Here is a 17,118-nt window from a genome sequence, read left to right as displayed (position 1 = left end):
GCGCTAAAAATAGCGTTGCTATACCGCATGAAAAATCATGCCCTGTAGTGTTCAATGTGAAAGCCCGAAGGCTTTCACACTGAAGCGGTGCGCTAGCAGGAGCGCTCCAAAAGTCCTGCTAGCCGCATCTTTACTGCGGTATAGGAGCGGTGTGTTCACCGCTCCTATACCGCGCCTTCCCATTGAAATCAATGGGAAACCGTGGTATTAACCCTTTTTCGGGCGCTAGTGGGGGTTAAAACCTCACCGCTAGCGCCCGAATATCGCGGTAAATACGACGGTATAGTGGCGCTACAAATAGCGCGGCTATACCGTCACCGCGGCTCCACGCCTCAATGTGAAAGAGGTCTAAGGGATGAGGAACATGGCGTAACACTTGCCCCAGTACACACAGTCAGAATATCGGACAAATAATCATCCAATTTTTGTCTCGTATTGAAAACCAAAAGCTTAGTAAAGTTCTGAAAATTCTCGTACGACAAAATACAAATTTGAGAGTGATGTCATGTATTCTTTAATTTCCGAGCGTGCGTGGTCTTGGTCACACATTTTATTTTTTTGTACAAATACTATACTAATAAATTACTCGGAAATCGTTTGTTTGCTATTGTAAAAGAGAATTTTCTGCTTTTCCTTTTGGATATTCTTGCCTTACCAGTCGTGATCAGTTCTCGAAAGCTGTGCCCCAACGATCAGATTATCGGATGATCGCTTCAAAATCTGTATTTTTTCCTCAGGTTTTCTGATCATTTGTAGTAAAGTACCCTACTCAACACTTTGTAAGCTTCTGGTTGTGTAATGGTGACAACTGAAGAGATTTTCTCTGACATCCTTATGTTTAATAAGCAGAGGAAGTTATAGGAAATCTCCCAAGTTGGACAAAAATACCCTTATCCTTTTTTTTTTTTTACATGCTGTCACCAGTGCAGAGCGTGATCATAGAAGTGGTGTGGCGGCGATCAGGGATACTGATTTGCAGCCAGTCATCGGGCGGAGGGGGTTTAATCAGGGATTTTTTTTTTCTTGCTTATAACCAGGGGCGTTGCTAGGTGGCAAAAAGACCAGGGGCTTCAGCCCGAAGTCCAAGGCTGGAAACCGGGAGGGGGGGGGGGGTTGTTTTGTATGTGATGCAGGCTTTTTTTATTTTGGCTGGGCTGTGACCTACCTAATCTACATACAAGGATGGTAGTGACCTACATACACTGACTTACCTGACCTGTTACATACACTGTCTGACCTACCTCAGCTGTGGTGTGCGGTGTCACAGCAGGCAGTCAGTCAGTCATTCTGTCAGTCCTCCTCCGAGGAGAGCCAAGGAGCCTGGAGAGCCGCCGCGCGCAGAGCGGGGATGTGCCGCCTTCTGGAGCCTGCAGCACCTATGGACTTCCCGCAGTCCCGGCTGTGGACCAGTGGGATGTCCATCATAGGCGTTGCGCAGGCTCCAGAAGGCGGGACCTGCTATGGCACTCGGACACATTTTGGAGGCGCTTGGGATCAGATCGGTCCCGGTGCTTGCCCTGAGTGAGCGGCGATCAATGGAGACCGGCCAGCATGAGACTCTGGGCTTTTCGGGTCACATTCGGGGCTCCAGCCCCCTCTAGCCACCCCCTCCCGACGCCCCTGCTTATAACCATGATGATCACTGTTGTAAGCAATAGTTTTAGATGTCATGAATGGCTTTTATTCATGATGGCTTGTAATCTGTGATTGGCTACAGTTAATCACAAGGTACAGGGTGCTGTAATTGAGTCAGCTACCATGTGATAGCTGTGGGCTAATCACAGCATCACAATACGAGGCAAAACATTCTTGAATGGAAGCCATTCATGACTGTTTGTTTACATTGGTCAAAGTGATCACATCATTACCATCATAACTGACAATTGCGCGACGCTGTAATCAAACAAAATTGATGTAGTTTTCCCCCACAAATAGAGCTTTCTTTTTGTGGTATTTATTTTTTGCACTATAAACAAAAAAAGGATAGACAATTGGGGGGAAAAAATAAATAATTTGCTTTCTGCTATAATACATATCCAAACAAAAAGGGGGAAAAAAAACAAGTTTATTCATCAGTTTAGGCCAACATGTATTCATTTACATATTTTTGGTCAAAAAAATCCCAATAAGCGCGTATTGATTGGTTTGCGCAAAAGTTATAGTGTCTACAAAATAGGGGATAGTTTTAGGGACTTTAAATGTATTTTATTTTTTTACTGGTAATGGCGATCTGCGATTTTTAGCGGGTCTGCGACCATGCAGCGGAAGAATCTGACCCTAAGGCTTTATGTAAACTGGACGTTTGAAATCTATCTAGCCTGTTTTTTTTTACCATTACAAATGTTAATAAATGATTCCCCATTAAAAACGCCTATGAATGAAAATGCTAATAAATGCAAAATACTGCGTTTTAGAGGAGTTCACAGGCTGTTGCTAGCATTTGGCATTTGAAATGCCTCTGAACATCCGTTCTGAATGCTTTTTTAGCTTTAAAAAAAACAATGCTTAACTCGACTGCCTAGACACGACTATAAACTATTTCGTGTAACATACAAGTGAGGGGGGGGGGGGTGTCATTTGGTCCCCTGCTGATTTTGTACGTTTTCCCACTGACAAAGAAATGATCAGTTGGCAAATAATTTTAATGGTAGGTTTATTTTAACAGTGAGTGATTTTAATGAGTGAAATAAGTATTTGATTCCCTTTTACCAATTAGCAAGATTTCTTGCTCCCAGGTGTCAGTCCAATCAATCATTCAGATTCCAACATGGCCAAGACCAAAGAGTTGTCCAAGGATGTCAGGGACAAGATTGTAGACCTACACAAGGCTGAAGTGGGCTACAAGACCCTTGCCAAGCAACTTGGTGAGAGGGTGACAACAGTTGGTGCGTTTTTTTTTTTTTCCCCCCTGGAAATAGAAGAAACACAAAATAATTGTCAATCTCCCTCGGTCTGGGGCTCCATGCAAGATCTCACCTCGTGGTTTTCAATGATCATGAGAACGGTGAGGAATCAGCCCAGAACTACGCAGGAGAATCTTGTCAATGATCTCAAGACAGCTGGGACCATAGTCACCAAGAAAACAATTGGGAACACACTACGCCGTGAAGGACTGAAATCCTGCACTGCCTCCAAGGTCCCCCTGCTCAAGAAAGCACATATACAGGCCCATCTGAAGTGTACTAATGAACATCTAAATGATTCAGTGGAGAACTGGGTGACAGTATTGTGGTCAGATGAGACCAAAATCATGCTCTTTGGTATCAACTCAACTCACCGTATTTGGAGGAGGAGGAGGGATGCTACCTATGACCCACCTACAAACATGGAGGTGGAAACATTATGCTTTGGGGGTGTTTTTCTGCTACAGGGACAGAACAACTTCACTGCGTAGAAGGACGATATACAGGGCCATATACCGTCAAATCTTAGGTGAGAACCTCCTTCCCTCAGCCAGGGCATTGGAAATGGGTTGTGGATGGGTATTCCAGCACGACAATGACATAAAAGGCGACAAAGGAGTGGCTCAAGAAGAAGTCCTGCAGTGGTCTAGTCAGTTTTCAGACCTTAATCCCATAGAAAATATGTGGAGGGAGCCGAAGGTTCGGATTACCAAACGTCATCCTCGAAACCTTAACGAGTTGGAGATGATCTGCAAAGAGGAGTGAGACAAAATCCCTCCTGAGATGTGTGCAAACCTGGTGGGCAGCTACAAGAAATGTCTGACCTTGCCCACAAGGGTTCTGCCACTAAGAAACCAAAGGCGTCAAATACTTTATATTACTCATTTTAATGCAAATCGGTTTATAACTTTTTTTTTTTTGTTGTTTTTTTTGGGGGATATTTTTGTTGTTGTTGTTCTATCTCTCACTATCTCTCTATCTCAACGTCCAACTGCTCCTAAACATCCAGTTACCAGCAGCAGTGTACATGAGGCCTAAGTGACACTTTTTGGTGACCAGTGACACCAATGCAGTGATCGGTGCTAAAAAAAAAATATGCACTGATCAATGTATAAATGACACTGGCAGGGAAGAGGTTAACTGTGTTCCTTTAGTGTGTGTTTGAACTGTGTGGGGGATGGGCTCACTGAGACAACACAGATCACTGTTGCTGATTGCTAGGAGCAGCAGATCTTAATGTAGTCCGCTGGATGGGGTTCCGCCTTGTTTACATAGGCAGATTCCCCCGTTCTGCCTCTCTGTGGAGCGATCGCGGGTGGCCGTTGGACATCGAGTCTGCTGGCTCCAGTGGGCACATGCACACCCTCAGTTTCTCGTGCATGAAATGACGTACAGGTACATTCCGTGCAGCCTGGTCGCCCTGCTGCAGTACATGTGCATGTGCAGTCAAGGAATCAACTGCCATGATGCTGCACATGTGATCAGTTATGACACCAGACATTTCATGCCCTGATAGTTGGGTTAAGAGCAAAAGCAAATGTGCCACTTGGCATTCCCTGCATGACAGGAATGGAACTGTTTTTTGAAACCGTTAAATCGCTGGATTTGGTTGCACAAGAGACTCGAAGCATGTTACTATACCTTCTCTATGCTACCTTGTTTACTGTTTGAAATGGCCTGTGCAAAGGATTTCCAGTCAGACTGTAGTAAGTAGCTTTTATTGTGCTGATGTAAGAGTTCTTACAAAATTTGATGGGGAAATCCTAAATGGACCTCTAGTGGAGGAAAACGTCTGTTATTTGAATATTTGGCATGCATAAATATAAGGAAGGGTTGAAAACATTATCCTTTGCTGTAACATTGTCGGTGCTACATGTGTGTACTGGAGGGATGATGTCAGATTGCTTAGGTAGAGGTGCTGACTGGGTGACCATTCCGCATGAACATTCCCCTCATGTACAGCCCTGGCCAAAAGTTTTGACATTGACACAAATATTACTTTTCACAAAGTCTGTGCTTCAGTGTTTTGACAATTGCATGACGTTTATGCAGAGAGTCAATATTTGCGGTGTTGAGCCGTCCTTTCAGTCAACTTCTGGGCCACATCCTGACTGATGGTAGCCCATTCTTGCATAATCAATGCTTGGAGTTTGTGGGGTTTTTTGTTCAACCGCCTCTTGAGGATTGGCCACAAGTTCTCAATGGTCAAAAGTCTGGGAGTTTTCAAGCCATGGACCCAAAATGTTGTTGTTTTTAGTTTCCTAAGCCACTTGGTTATCATATTTCCCTCATGACAAGGTGCTCCATCATGCTGGAAAAGGCATTGTTAATCGCCAAACTGTTCTTGGGTGGTTGGGGGAGGATGTTTTTGGAGCATTCTTTATTCATGGCTGTGTTCTTGGGTAAAATTGTGAGTGAGCCCACTCCCTTGGCTGAGGAGCAATCCCACACATGAATGGTCTCAGGATGCTTTACTGTTGGCATGACACAGGACTGGTGGTAGCATTTACCTTTTTTCTTCTCTGGAACAATTTTATTTATTTTTTTTTTTTTTATAATTTTTTTTTTGGGATGCCCCAAACAATCGGGGGATTCATTAGAGAAAATGACTTTACCCCAGTCCTCAGCAGTCCAATTCCTGTACCCTTTGCAGAATATCAGTCTGTCCCTGATGATTTTACTTCCAAGAGGTGGATTCTTAACTGCCCTTCTTGACACCAGACCATCCTCCAAAGGAGGATTATTTACTAAAGGCAAATCCACTTTGCACTACAAGTGCAAACTACGTTTGGAAGTGCAGTTGCTGTAGATATGAAATGAGGGGAAGCTCTGCTGATTTATTTATTTTTTATCATCCAATCATGCTGGACTTTCTTGGGGCCCCCTAAAGCCTTCTTCACAAATGCAGTGGAATTCTTTTGGGGGGATTTGAGGGACATTGCAATTCATCTGATCACTCTTCGTGTCATTCTGGAGTGTATGCAAATTGCCGAAGTAAAAACTGAGGCAGCAGACTTTGAAAATGATTTGTGTCATTCTCAAAACTTTTGGCCACGGCTGTCTAGTGCATTCGGAAAGTATCGCAGTACTTCACTTTTTCCACATTTTATGTTACAGCCTTGTTCCAAAATGGATTCAATTCATAATGTTCCTCAAAATCCTACAAACAATCTCCGGTAATGACGACGTGAAAGAAGTTTGTTTGAAATCTTTGCAAAAATAAACAAACGAAAAAAAGAATGTACATAAGTATTCACAGCCTTTGCTCAGTACTTTGTTGAAACAAAATGTAGAAGTTGAAAGGATGGACAGCCGCACCTCGAAAAAAAACCTTAGGTTGTCTTTATTTAAAAAATAGGTGGAAAATGCACTAAAAATAACAGCAAAGGGTGGCATACAGCCTACGCGTTTCGCACTGCGATCAGTGCTTAGTCATGGCTAAAACACCTTTTGGCACCAATTAAAGCCTCAAGTCTTTTTTGAGTATGATGCTACAAGCTTGGTACACCTATTTTTGGGCAGTTTCTCCCATTCTTCTTTGCAGGACCTCTCAAGCTCCATCAGTTTGGATGGGAAGTGTCGGTGCAGTCATTTTCAGGTCTCTCCAGAGATGTTCAAGTCTGGGCCACTCCTTTTTATCTTGGCTGTTCTTAGGGTCGTTGTCCTATTGGAAGAAGAACCTTCATTTCAGTCTGAGGTCCAGCGTGCTGTGGAACAGGTTTTCATCTAGGATGTCTCTGTACATTGCTACATTACTCTTTCCCTCGATCCTGACTGGTCTCCCAGTTCCTGCCGCTGAAAAACCTCCCCACAGCATGATGCTGCCACCACCATGCTTCACTGTAGGGATAGTATTGGCCAGGTGATGAGCAGTGCCTGGTTTCCTCCAGACATGATGCTTGCCATTCAGGCCAAAGACTTCAATCTTTGTTTCATCAGACCAGAGAATTTTGTTTATCATGGTCTCAATTTGCATATGCTCCAGATTGTTATGAAAAGGGATCCCCTCCTCCAGTCCAAGAAACTCTTGCGGTCTCTGAAAAAAATATATATAAAAATTGGTCCGAATGAGCAACCTTCTGTGATATCTGTTCTGGAATTACAAGTCTGTGCCAGACTTTCATTGCTTACTATAATGTTTGGGGTAAAAGAAACGAAAAGTTTTAGGCCCCTTTCATGGGCTGGATCTGTTTTTCCTCAGCAGGGGTCCGTCCACTAATCCCCCCCCCCCCCCCCCCCCGTTGAGCTGAGCAGGTGGATGACAGGTCCATGTCTGCTCCATTTATGCAGAGTGGACACGGGCACAGCCCGCTCTGCTCTATGGGTAGTCGGATGTATACGGGACTGCCTGTCTGTTTTCACCCGACTGCCGTTTGGTCCCATCTGGCCAGATGAAGGGGAAAAGGTCCACTTTGTTTCTGCTAAATTGGAGGTAGGCAGGTGTAAATGAGAAACAATTTAGTTTACATCCACTGCTCCACACAGTAGGAATAAGGATTTGAACTGGTCTGCTGCCTGAAAAACGGACACCCAATTGGGCTGGTCGTGTGACTAGGGCCTTAGAACAGGGGTCTCCAAACTGCGGCCCGAGGGCCAGATGTGGCCCTTTGCTAGCCTTTATCCAGCCCTCGGGGCACAAATCTTCCCACTGACATGAGGCACTATTCCTCCTATTGACACCAACAATGGGTCACTATATTATCCACTGATACCAATGATGGGATACTATTCCTCCTACTAATAGGGGGAATAATCCTCTTCCTATTGACCACCAACCCTGAGGCCATATATGTTCTCACTGATGCCGGGCCCGTGACATTTTCCCTCCAGGAAGTTGGGATTCACTGCAGCTGGATGGGGCCCAATGGGTTCATCTTTAAAGGGCTTGTTCACACCAGCCTGCATACTAAAACAATCTGTTTTGGCTTGTGTCTAGTGTGTAGTGCCGTGCTTTGCATTGTTAGAAGGTAAGGTACTGATTACCATTTTTAAAGTGGAACAAACCGCAAGCATGTAGGATTTTATTGCAGGACAGACATGCAGTATCTCTTCAATAAAAAGCCCCACTCCTCTCCCCGGCGCTGGCATTCTTACTGTGGGCGCCCAGCTGTGGCTTCACAGCCGGGCACACACTGGGCGTCTATAAACAGGGTATCCGCTACCCCAACCCCCCCCCCCCCCCCAAAAAAATGACATGCCAAATGTGGCATTTCAGGGGTGTCACCTGCACGTAAAGTGGAAGTTCCATTTTTGGGTGGAACTCTGCTTTAAATTCTTGATATTTAATTAAGGTTAAATGCAATTATAACGTATATAGATTTTTTTTTTTTCCGGTTTCAGCCAAGTACATCCTGAAGTTTGGACACCAAAATTTCCATTCGATGCACCTCTAGTTTTTGGGTTTCATACCACTTTAATGTAACATCACTTAAAAAAAATCATCTGTAGATGAAATGCATACATTGCTTAATGTTAGAAAACATTTTGCACACCCTTTTCCCTGTAAAAAAAAAAAAAAAAGTGTCCTTCGTCACATGGATTCTGAATCTGAGCATCCTTCTAAAGACAAATGCATAATCATAATACTTTGTATAATAAATTATAACCACCTTGGAACAGTCAGTGTTGTAATGTAAAACCTGAAGTATCTGCATCCCTTTAAAAGTTGTGTGTGAACATTTATTGTGTGTTGTACCCAAAACTTGACTTGGATCTCATACTTTGAAAAAAAAAAAAAAAAAAAGCGGTGAACCAAACACAAAGGCAGTAGTTAGATTTATGGGGGTGTTGGTGTAAAGAATGCCGCCAGAAATGACATTTGACAACTTTGCAATTGCAGATTGGACAGAAGGGTGGTTTTATATCAACATTAAGCGTCAAAATGGTTTGTATGGCAGTTTTACAAAGGTTATGTCGGTATGTGTTTTTTTTTTTTCTTTTCTTTTTTTATAATGTTTTTCTGACCTTTCCCTCATGGTACCTTTTTTGGGAGCTTGGATCCATTTGGGTGCCAGTCCTGGCGTCTGGCTGCTGCTAACTGGGACTAGTCACAAAAAAAAAAAAGGAATGTCATTTCATTGAATGGCAGTATTACAGTTTGGTGCTTCATTTTTGCAGGTCGAGTACAGAGAGATGGACGAGAGTCTTGCCAATCTCTCAGAAGATGAGTATTATTCAGAAGAGGAGAGGAATGCAAAGGCTGAGAGGGAGAAGAAGGTCCCCCCACCCCCTCCCATAGCTCCTCCTGAGGAAGAGCCTGAAAGTGAGCCTGAAGAGCCCTCAGGTAATCTTTAACTGTATTAGGTTTCTTCCTAGTGACAAATGCCTTTTACTGTTCATCAGAATGTCTAGTTTATAACAGGTTAAAGTGGTATAAAAGTCCGCTTTATTTCTTAAACCAGAAAAAAAATAACACGTGCATTTATTTTTCCCCTCAGTGTTTTTCCTTTTTCAATTGTCCTCTAATTGGGCTGCCCAGAGAGTTAGTCGTGTGTGAGGCCCAGCAATGTGCGCACTCCCGCTCTATACTACAACGCTATGTGCAGCTGTTCCCAGCACAAGAAGGACAGAACAAAAGCCTTTTCTACTACCCCTCTACAGCAGTGGCTCCGTGCCTCTCTTGTGTTGGTTGTGTGTCACTCTGAATGGCTAACACTGAGCTGTAGTACAGAGCTCTGATTGGGGCACACAGAATGAGAGCACCCAATTTTCTTATATATTGTGAAAGATAATGTTACGCCGAGTAAAATGATACCTAACATGTCACGCTTCAAAATTGTGCCCGCTCGTGGAATGGCGTCAAACTTTTACCCTTAAAAATCTCAATAGGCGACATTTAAAAAATTCTATAGGCTAATCTTTTGAGCTATAGAGAAGATCTAAGGCTAGAATTATTGCTCTCGCTCTACCGATCATGGTGATACCTCACTTGTGTGGTTTGAACACAGTTTTCATATGCGGGCGCTACTCACGTATGCGTTCACTTCTGCGCGTGAGCTCGACGGGGGCGCTTTAAAAAATGTTTTTGTTTTGTTTTCTTATTTATTTTTATTAATTTTTACACAAAAAAAAAGAAGAGAAAAATTGATCACTTTTATTTCTATTACAAGGAATGTAAACATCCCTTGTAATAGAAAAAAGCATGACAGGTCCTCTTAAATATGAGATCTGGGGTCAAAAAGACCTCAGATCCCATATTTAGACTACAATGCAAAAAAAATAATAATTGTCATTTTGAAAAAATGACAACCAGAAAATATTGCTTTAAGAAGCATGGGCGGAAGTGACGTTTTGACGTCGCTTCCGCCCTGCTATGGGGACGGGTGGGGGCCATCTTGCCCTCACTCGTATCCCAGTCGAGCAGAGGACAGGACCCGATGGCCTCCGCCGCTGCCGACGGCTCCGGTAAGCGGCGGGGGGGGGGGGCCCCTCTCCCGCCGCCGATAACGGTGATCTTGCGGCGAATCCGCCGCGGAGACCATAGTTATCGTTGACAGGACCGCTCACTGAAGAGATGGTTATCTTGGTTGTGGCAGCGGCTGCTGCCGTTACCGAGATATCCATCTTTAAAAAAATTACATGTGTGTATATATACAGTGAGCGGTCCTTAAAGGGTCACTAAAGGAAACTTTTTTTTTTTTTTTTTTTTTTTTTTTTAGCTAAATGGCTTCCTTTACCTTACTGCAGTTCTGGTTACATGTCCTCATTGTTCGTTTTTGCTCTGATGTTGCTGTAATTTCTCTCTGTTCTGGACACTTCCTGGTTGTCTGTTTCCTGATGACCACAGTACTGGGAGCTTCTAGTTTCATTTTCCAAACCATCACTTCTCTATGGCTCTGTCTAGCAGGCAGGCAGGATAACATGCAAAAACGAAACTAGAGGCACATTATATGATTGATTTTTATCTATTTTTAATAATTTTTAAAAGGAATCCGTTAACTATTATGTCTCCATACCCTGTAAACAGTCATTTCAGCAAAACATTTTTTTTCCTTTTAAGTGGTTAAAAACCTTGTTTCTGTATATAGTTTGTAATTATATTATAGCATGTACTTGAGACAGCCATATTATTTTTTTTTTTGGGGGGGATTTTTCTGAATCTGCATCCAGCATTGCAAAGCTACACAGTAGTTGTGCTTTCTGATAAGTTGGCTTACTCGTACACATTGCACTACTCCTTTTTGTTGCTGCTCTATTACAGAATGATTTACTAAGGCTTCTTTCAGACAGGCGGCAATGCTTACTGCCCTCTAAAAAGCGATGCTTGGATCACTTTTTGGAAGGTGGTATAGCAGTGGTTGGCAGGCATTCAGGAGGCATTAGGGTGTGTTCTGTGACTGGGAAATGCTGTTTTTTGACAGGCGGTGCCCCATCACTGCAATGCAAAGCAGCGATGGCACTAAAAGTTTTATTTCGGAGCACTTCTATTTGGTGTTGGGATTTATCACTCATCGACTTTTTGCTTGCTATTATGACAATTTAATTTATTTTACCAGTGTACACATTTATGTTTGATGTTATTGTACATATATTCTTGTGATATGTTTTTTTGAACATGCATAGTGCCTTATCCTTTATTTCAATATTTTACACATCTTCTTTTATAGTCCTGTCAGAATGTAATGTTAGCATTTGTATAGGCAGATGGGAGGTTGGTCGGCAGAAAAACCAGCTCGGTCACTTTTTTTTTTTTTTTATAGCCACCTGTGTGAAAGAACCCTAAGGCTGGTTTCACATGGGGTGTCCTATCGGGTCACCTTTTCAGGCAGACCTGATCAGACCATCTATAGCTCTCTGTGGAGCAGCAGATGTCAGCAGACTTGTGTTTGCTGAAATCCGATCCTGTCTGCCAAAAAACTGCGGATCTGATCAGATGACGGTCGGATGGAAACAAACAGGTGATCAGTTTCCATCCAACAGCCCCATGGAGGAACAGCAGGGACTGAGTCCGCTCTGCATAGCGGAGGGTACATGGACCTGTCATCCGCCTGCTCAGCGGGGAGATCCCCTGCTAAGCAGGTGAATGCAACTTTATGGAGAACGCCCATGTGAAACCAGCCTCAAGGAGTTGACTCTTCACTGAATAAATTAAGGGAATATTCTCTTCAATTATCTAGGCACTTGAAAAGCAGCTTCCTGTTTATTTCATCTGCACGTCATTGGGTATATAAAGTGAAACACCTTTTCAGTTTTCTTTCTTAAGGCTGATTTAATAAAGTGACTTTTTACTCAATCTGTATATAATCATTTTTACATAACTACAGAATAAATAACGAAGGCCTGGTTCACACCTGTGTGTGTGTGTGTGTGTGTGTGTGTGTGTGTGTTTTTGCAAAATGCAAAGAAAAATTGCACTACCGTCCATTTAACATGGCTTTCTTTGAGACACGTTCACATCTATGCTTTTTTTCAGCTGCTGTATTTTTGGAAAGAATCAGGGAATTTTTTTAAATGCAAAAAAAGCATAAAAAAATGCAAAACTCATCAAACATGTGAATAACGCACAGCAGAAATGGATCAAAAGCAAACTGCATATGTGTGAACCAGGTCTAAGTGTGTGTGTGTGTATATATATATATATATATATATATATATATATATATATATATATATATATATATATATATATATATATATATATATATAAATATATGTGTATTGAAAAATATATGCTTTCCCACCGGTTTTGACAGATTTGCTTTATGCAAACCTCATTTAGTATATTCAGGTGTAGAAGGTGCAGCTTTTCAGAGCAGACTTCCGCATGACAGGATGACATCTCAAGAGGCAGCATGCTTCCCGGATATCATCAGCGGCCCACAGCCAACTCAGAAGGTCTTCCTTTACATCCGGAATCGCACAGTAAGTGGAACAAAAGTTTTAATCTGTATATGCCATGAAGCCCGTCCTTCCTTTTTTTTTTTTTTTTTTTTTTTTTTTTTTTTTTATTGTAATTCAGTGAGGGTAAAGTATTTGATACCCTGCTTATTTTGTACATTTGCCCACTGACAAAGAAATGATTAGCCTATAATCTTAATGGGAGGTTTATTTTAACAGTGAGAGACAGAATAACAAAAAATCCAGAAAAACGCATTTCAAAAAAGTTATAAATTGATTTGCATTTTAATGAGTGAAATAAGTATTTGACCCCTTCGCAAAACATGACTTGTACTTGGTGGCAGAACCCTTGTTGGCAATCACAGAGATCTGAAGTTTCTTTTAGTTGGCCACCAGGTTTGCACACATCTCAGGAGGGATTTTGTCCCACTCCTCTTTGCAGATTCTCTCCAAGTCATTAAGGTTTTGAGACTGATGTTTGGTAACTCGAACCTTTTGGCTCCCTCCACATCATTTTTGTGGGATTAAGGTCTGGAGACTGGCCAGACCACTCCATGGCCTTAATATGCTTCTTCTTGCGCCACTTGCTGCCTTGGTCGTGTGTTTTTGATCATTGTCATGCTGGAATACCCATCCACGCCCCCTTTTAATGCCCTGGCTGAGCGAAGGAGGTTCTCGCCCAAGATTTGATGGTCCGTTGTCCTGTCCCCTTGGCAGAAAAATTCCCCCAAAGCATGATGTTTCCATCTCCATGTTTGACAGTGGGGATGGTGTTCTTGGGGTCATAGTCATCATTCCTCTCCCCCCCCCCCCAAACACGGCAAGTTGAGTTGATGCCAAAGAGCTAGATTTTTTTTTTTTGTCTCATCTGACCACAACACTTTCACCCAGATCTCCTCTGAATCATTCAGTTTCCCACCAGATCTTCAAGTCATTAAGGTTTTGAGGCTGACATTTTGGTAACCCGAAACTTTGGCTCCCTCCACATATTATTATTTTTTTTATATTTTTAGAATTTTTTTTTTTTTTTTTTTTATAATTGCACCAACTGTTGTCACCCTCTGACCAAGCTGCTTGGTGATGGTCTTGTAGGCCATTCCAGCCTTGTGTAGTTCTACAATCTTATCCCTGACATCCTCGAACAGCTCTTTGTTTTTAGCCATGGTGGAGAGATTGGAATCTGAATGATTGCGTCTGTGGATAGATTTTATTTTTTATTTTTTTTTATACAGTTAACACGCTGAGATTAGGAGCACTCCCTTTAAGAGTGTTCCTAATCTCAGCTAGTTACCTGTATAGAAGACACCTGGGAGCCAGAAATCTTGCTAATTGTTAGGGGATACAATACTTATTTCACTCATTAAAATGCAAATCAATTTTATACCTTTTTCGAAATGTGTTTTATGGATATTGTCAGTGGGCAAAGGTATAGAATCGGGGGGAGATCCAATACTTGTTTCCCTCACTGTAGATGAACAGGGGGACTTCTTTCTCACTTCCATTCCATTTGTCTTCTCTTTCATTAAAGTTGCAGTTGTGGTTAGACAATCCAAAAGTTCAGCTAACGTTTGAGGCAACCCTTCAGCAGCTGGAAGCGCCTTATAATAGTAAGTTGCGTTTAACCCATTGTGGAAATGGCAGTGCACATGTTTGCAATAGACTAACAAGGTTGTGTTATTTAGGTGACTCTGTGCTGGTTCACAGAATACACTGCTATCTGGAAAGGCATGGGTTAATCAACTTTGGTATTTACAAAAGACTGAAACCTTTGCCTGGTAAGTAGTCAGACTTTCTCTCATTTTTGTCTCTCCATCTCTTATGGCTCTTTATTTGGCAATAGGAAAATGTTAATGAGCTCTTTTTTCAGAACACCACAATCACCATGGTATGTTTACAATCTAATTTATGCTACAATTGTTATGACCAAGTGTAGTAATAAAAAGATCAACTATCTGAGTGCTGTACAGTCCAGCACTGTGTTCATCTAGAGGTTTTCTCTCCCCAATTCCTGTTACAGATGCAGCAGCCCCTGATCCTCTTTGACAGTGAGCGGGGGATCTGCCCACTTGGCCGTATCATTTCTGTAAATGTGAAAACTACAAGTACCAACAGCCTTTGTGGCTACTGGAACATGTTGCACCCTAAAAATGTGTGGAATGTGTTCCAAAAGGCGAACTTGTCCTTCAACTCTTTTTTGCTGCTGCCAACCTTACTATTGTGATGGTGGCAGTGTTGGCATGTAAACATATTTACTGCTGGCTATGTAGTAAAAGTGGTTTGGGTGGCTGTAAAACTGCCTGATTACTATGTCTGGCCGTATTTTCTACAAGTCATTTTGCAGAAACCATTCTGCGCTTGCTGCATCAATAGATAAAGCAGCTTTTCTGTGCTGATTTCAAATTCAAATCCCATCCAAAATGTTTTTTTAGCGTTTGGATAGAACCCTGATGGCTTAGACAAAGTTACTAAATTAATGTCAATTAACACATAAATGAATTCAAAGCCTGACGGATGGAAGAGTTTGAATCCAGTCTGAGCCAAGTTCTTGATAATGTGACATTGCTTTATGTAATACCACCTATGTTTGTGATGTTTGACTGCTCTTTTCTTTTAATTTATTAGTCAAGAAAACAGGGAAAGTAATAATCATTGGCTCTGGAGTGTCTGGATTGGCTGCAGCTCGCCAGTTGCAAAGTTTTGGCATGGATGTTACTGTTTTAGAAGCAAGGGTAAGTAGAAAATATATATAATTTAAAAAATTTTTTGTATGTGAAGTATAATTCTTTACACTAGAAATAAGGTCCAAAACTGATTTTTAATGTTTATGCTGCATGCAATAGAAGTTCACCTCTGCCTTGGATCTTTTGTTAGGAACTTCCGTTTTACTGTGCAAGCATAATGTTCCCCCAGAAGCTACAGTGGGACTCACGTTTGATTGGTCATGCATAGTGTTGTATTCAAATGATTGTTTGGTCCAGCATGGTGAATATACAGCTCATAAGCATGGCCAATATCATTGTCCCTTCACAACTGTATGGAAATGGCAGCTCCTGTCGCTAGCGTCCTCTATTGCCAAGATGCATGCAGGACCTGCTGCATAGGGTGCTCGGTTGCCAGGAAGCAGGCAGTCCATAATTGCTGTGCGCATGTAACTGTTGGCACAAACTTTTACATGCGTACATTAAATATGGTCCATATGCAGACTGTGTGGCTGTAGATGACTTTTTTTTGTGTGTGTTTATGTATGTAGGGTGTTTTTTTTCTTCTTTTTTATTTTTTTTGCCACTGAATACAGCTCCAGGTTACAGAGCTGTCACCATGGGCCCATTATTTAACATACAGCTGTGTTCAGATCTGTAAGGAATGCACATGTTACAAATCTGAACACGGTGCATTTTAATCCTGTTATTGTATCATTTTTTTTTTAAATCAGAAGTTTGTATATTAGTGGACCTCTATATTTGTACTGGAACTTTAAGGCTCAGTTTACATGTGTGAATTGGATGCATTTTGAACTGCATCCGATTCGCATGACATTTGAACCAAACTGGCTTTCTTTGGTGCCGGTTCACATATGCCTGGCCCAGCCACAGTCATTTTTTTCAAGAGTCCTGTATTTTTTTTTTAATCAGTTCAGGTGTAATTTCAAGTAAAAATTTGCACCTGAATCGCACCTTAACAGGTGAATGTCTACCTCTGCGATTCCTTATGCTATAAATTGGTATTGTGTGAGATGCTGCAGTCGTTGGAGAGCAGGGGCAAACCTATCTACATAAGGGAGTGGGAGAGAGACTTTCAGCATGTCTTTACCAAAACACAGTTGGACTATTTCTACCTTCTAACGCATACAAGTTTGTGGACACGAAAATGAAGGAAAATAGTTTTAAGATATTCACCCGGTGGTATAGGGTTCCCTCTAAGCTTGCTAGGATTTATCTATCTGTACCTGACGCTTGCTGGAGGGAATGTGGCCTTTGGAGTGGCTCCGGATCATTAGCCAATGTACCCACGTACCTGGTATCAATTTGATTATGTCAAGGAGTGCTGTTTTGTTTACTTTGTCCCTCTTCTTATCCCTCCCTAGATTCTCATCCACGTTACGGAATCTAAATCAACTTTAAGGCTCGGTTCACACGGCTGCGATGCGGGATCCCCGCGAATCCACTGCGGATTCCCACATCGCATGTCTCCCAGTGGCAGTTCACACTTCCCTATGCGAACTGCTGGGAGTTTCAATTAAAAGTTAATGACACCCCCAAATCGGTTCGCTCTGTTACAATCCATTCACACCTACATATATTGTAAAAACACACAAATTTGTGTGCTTTTAAAATGCTCTAAACCCACATATTGCATTTACAGTGCCATTCATTCTTCA

General features: G+C 42.1%; 1 protein-coding gene across 1 annotated transcript in view; it reads left to right on the top strand.

The window, feature by feature from the left end:
* Nucleotides 1–17,118, top strand: part of KDM1A (lysine demethylase 1A) — a 39,901-nt gene that overhangs the window by 5,129 nt on the left and 17,654 nt on the right. Inside the window, exons 2-6 of the mRNA XM_040337123.1 lie at nucleotides 9,021–9,186; nucleotides 12,622–12,764; nucleotides 14,269–14,347; nucleotides 14,423–14,515; nucleotides 15,363–15,469. Coding sequence (XP_040193057.1) covers nucleotides 9,021–9,186; nucleotides 12,622–12,764; nucleotides 14,269–14,347; nucleotides 14,423–14,515; nucleotides 15,363–15,469 — 588 coding nt within the window. The remainder of the gene's footprint in view (nucleotides 1–9,020; nucleotides 9,187–12,621; nucleotides 12,765–14,268; nucleotides 14,348–14,422; nucleotides 14,516–15,362; nucleotides 15,470–17,118) is intronic.

This window comes from Rana temporaria, chromosome 2, assembly GCF_905171775.1.
Source record: "Rana temporaria chromosome 2, aRanTem1.1, whole genome shotgun sequence".
NCBI classification, from domain to species: domain Eukaryota; kingdom Metazoa; phylum Chordata; class Amphibia; order Anura; family Ranidae; genus Rana; species Rana temporaria.
Note: the sequence above shows the minus strand (reverse complement) of the source record. Positions and strands in the feature narration are given on the sequence as shown.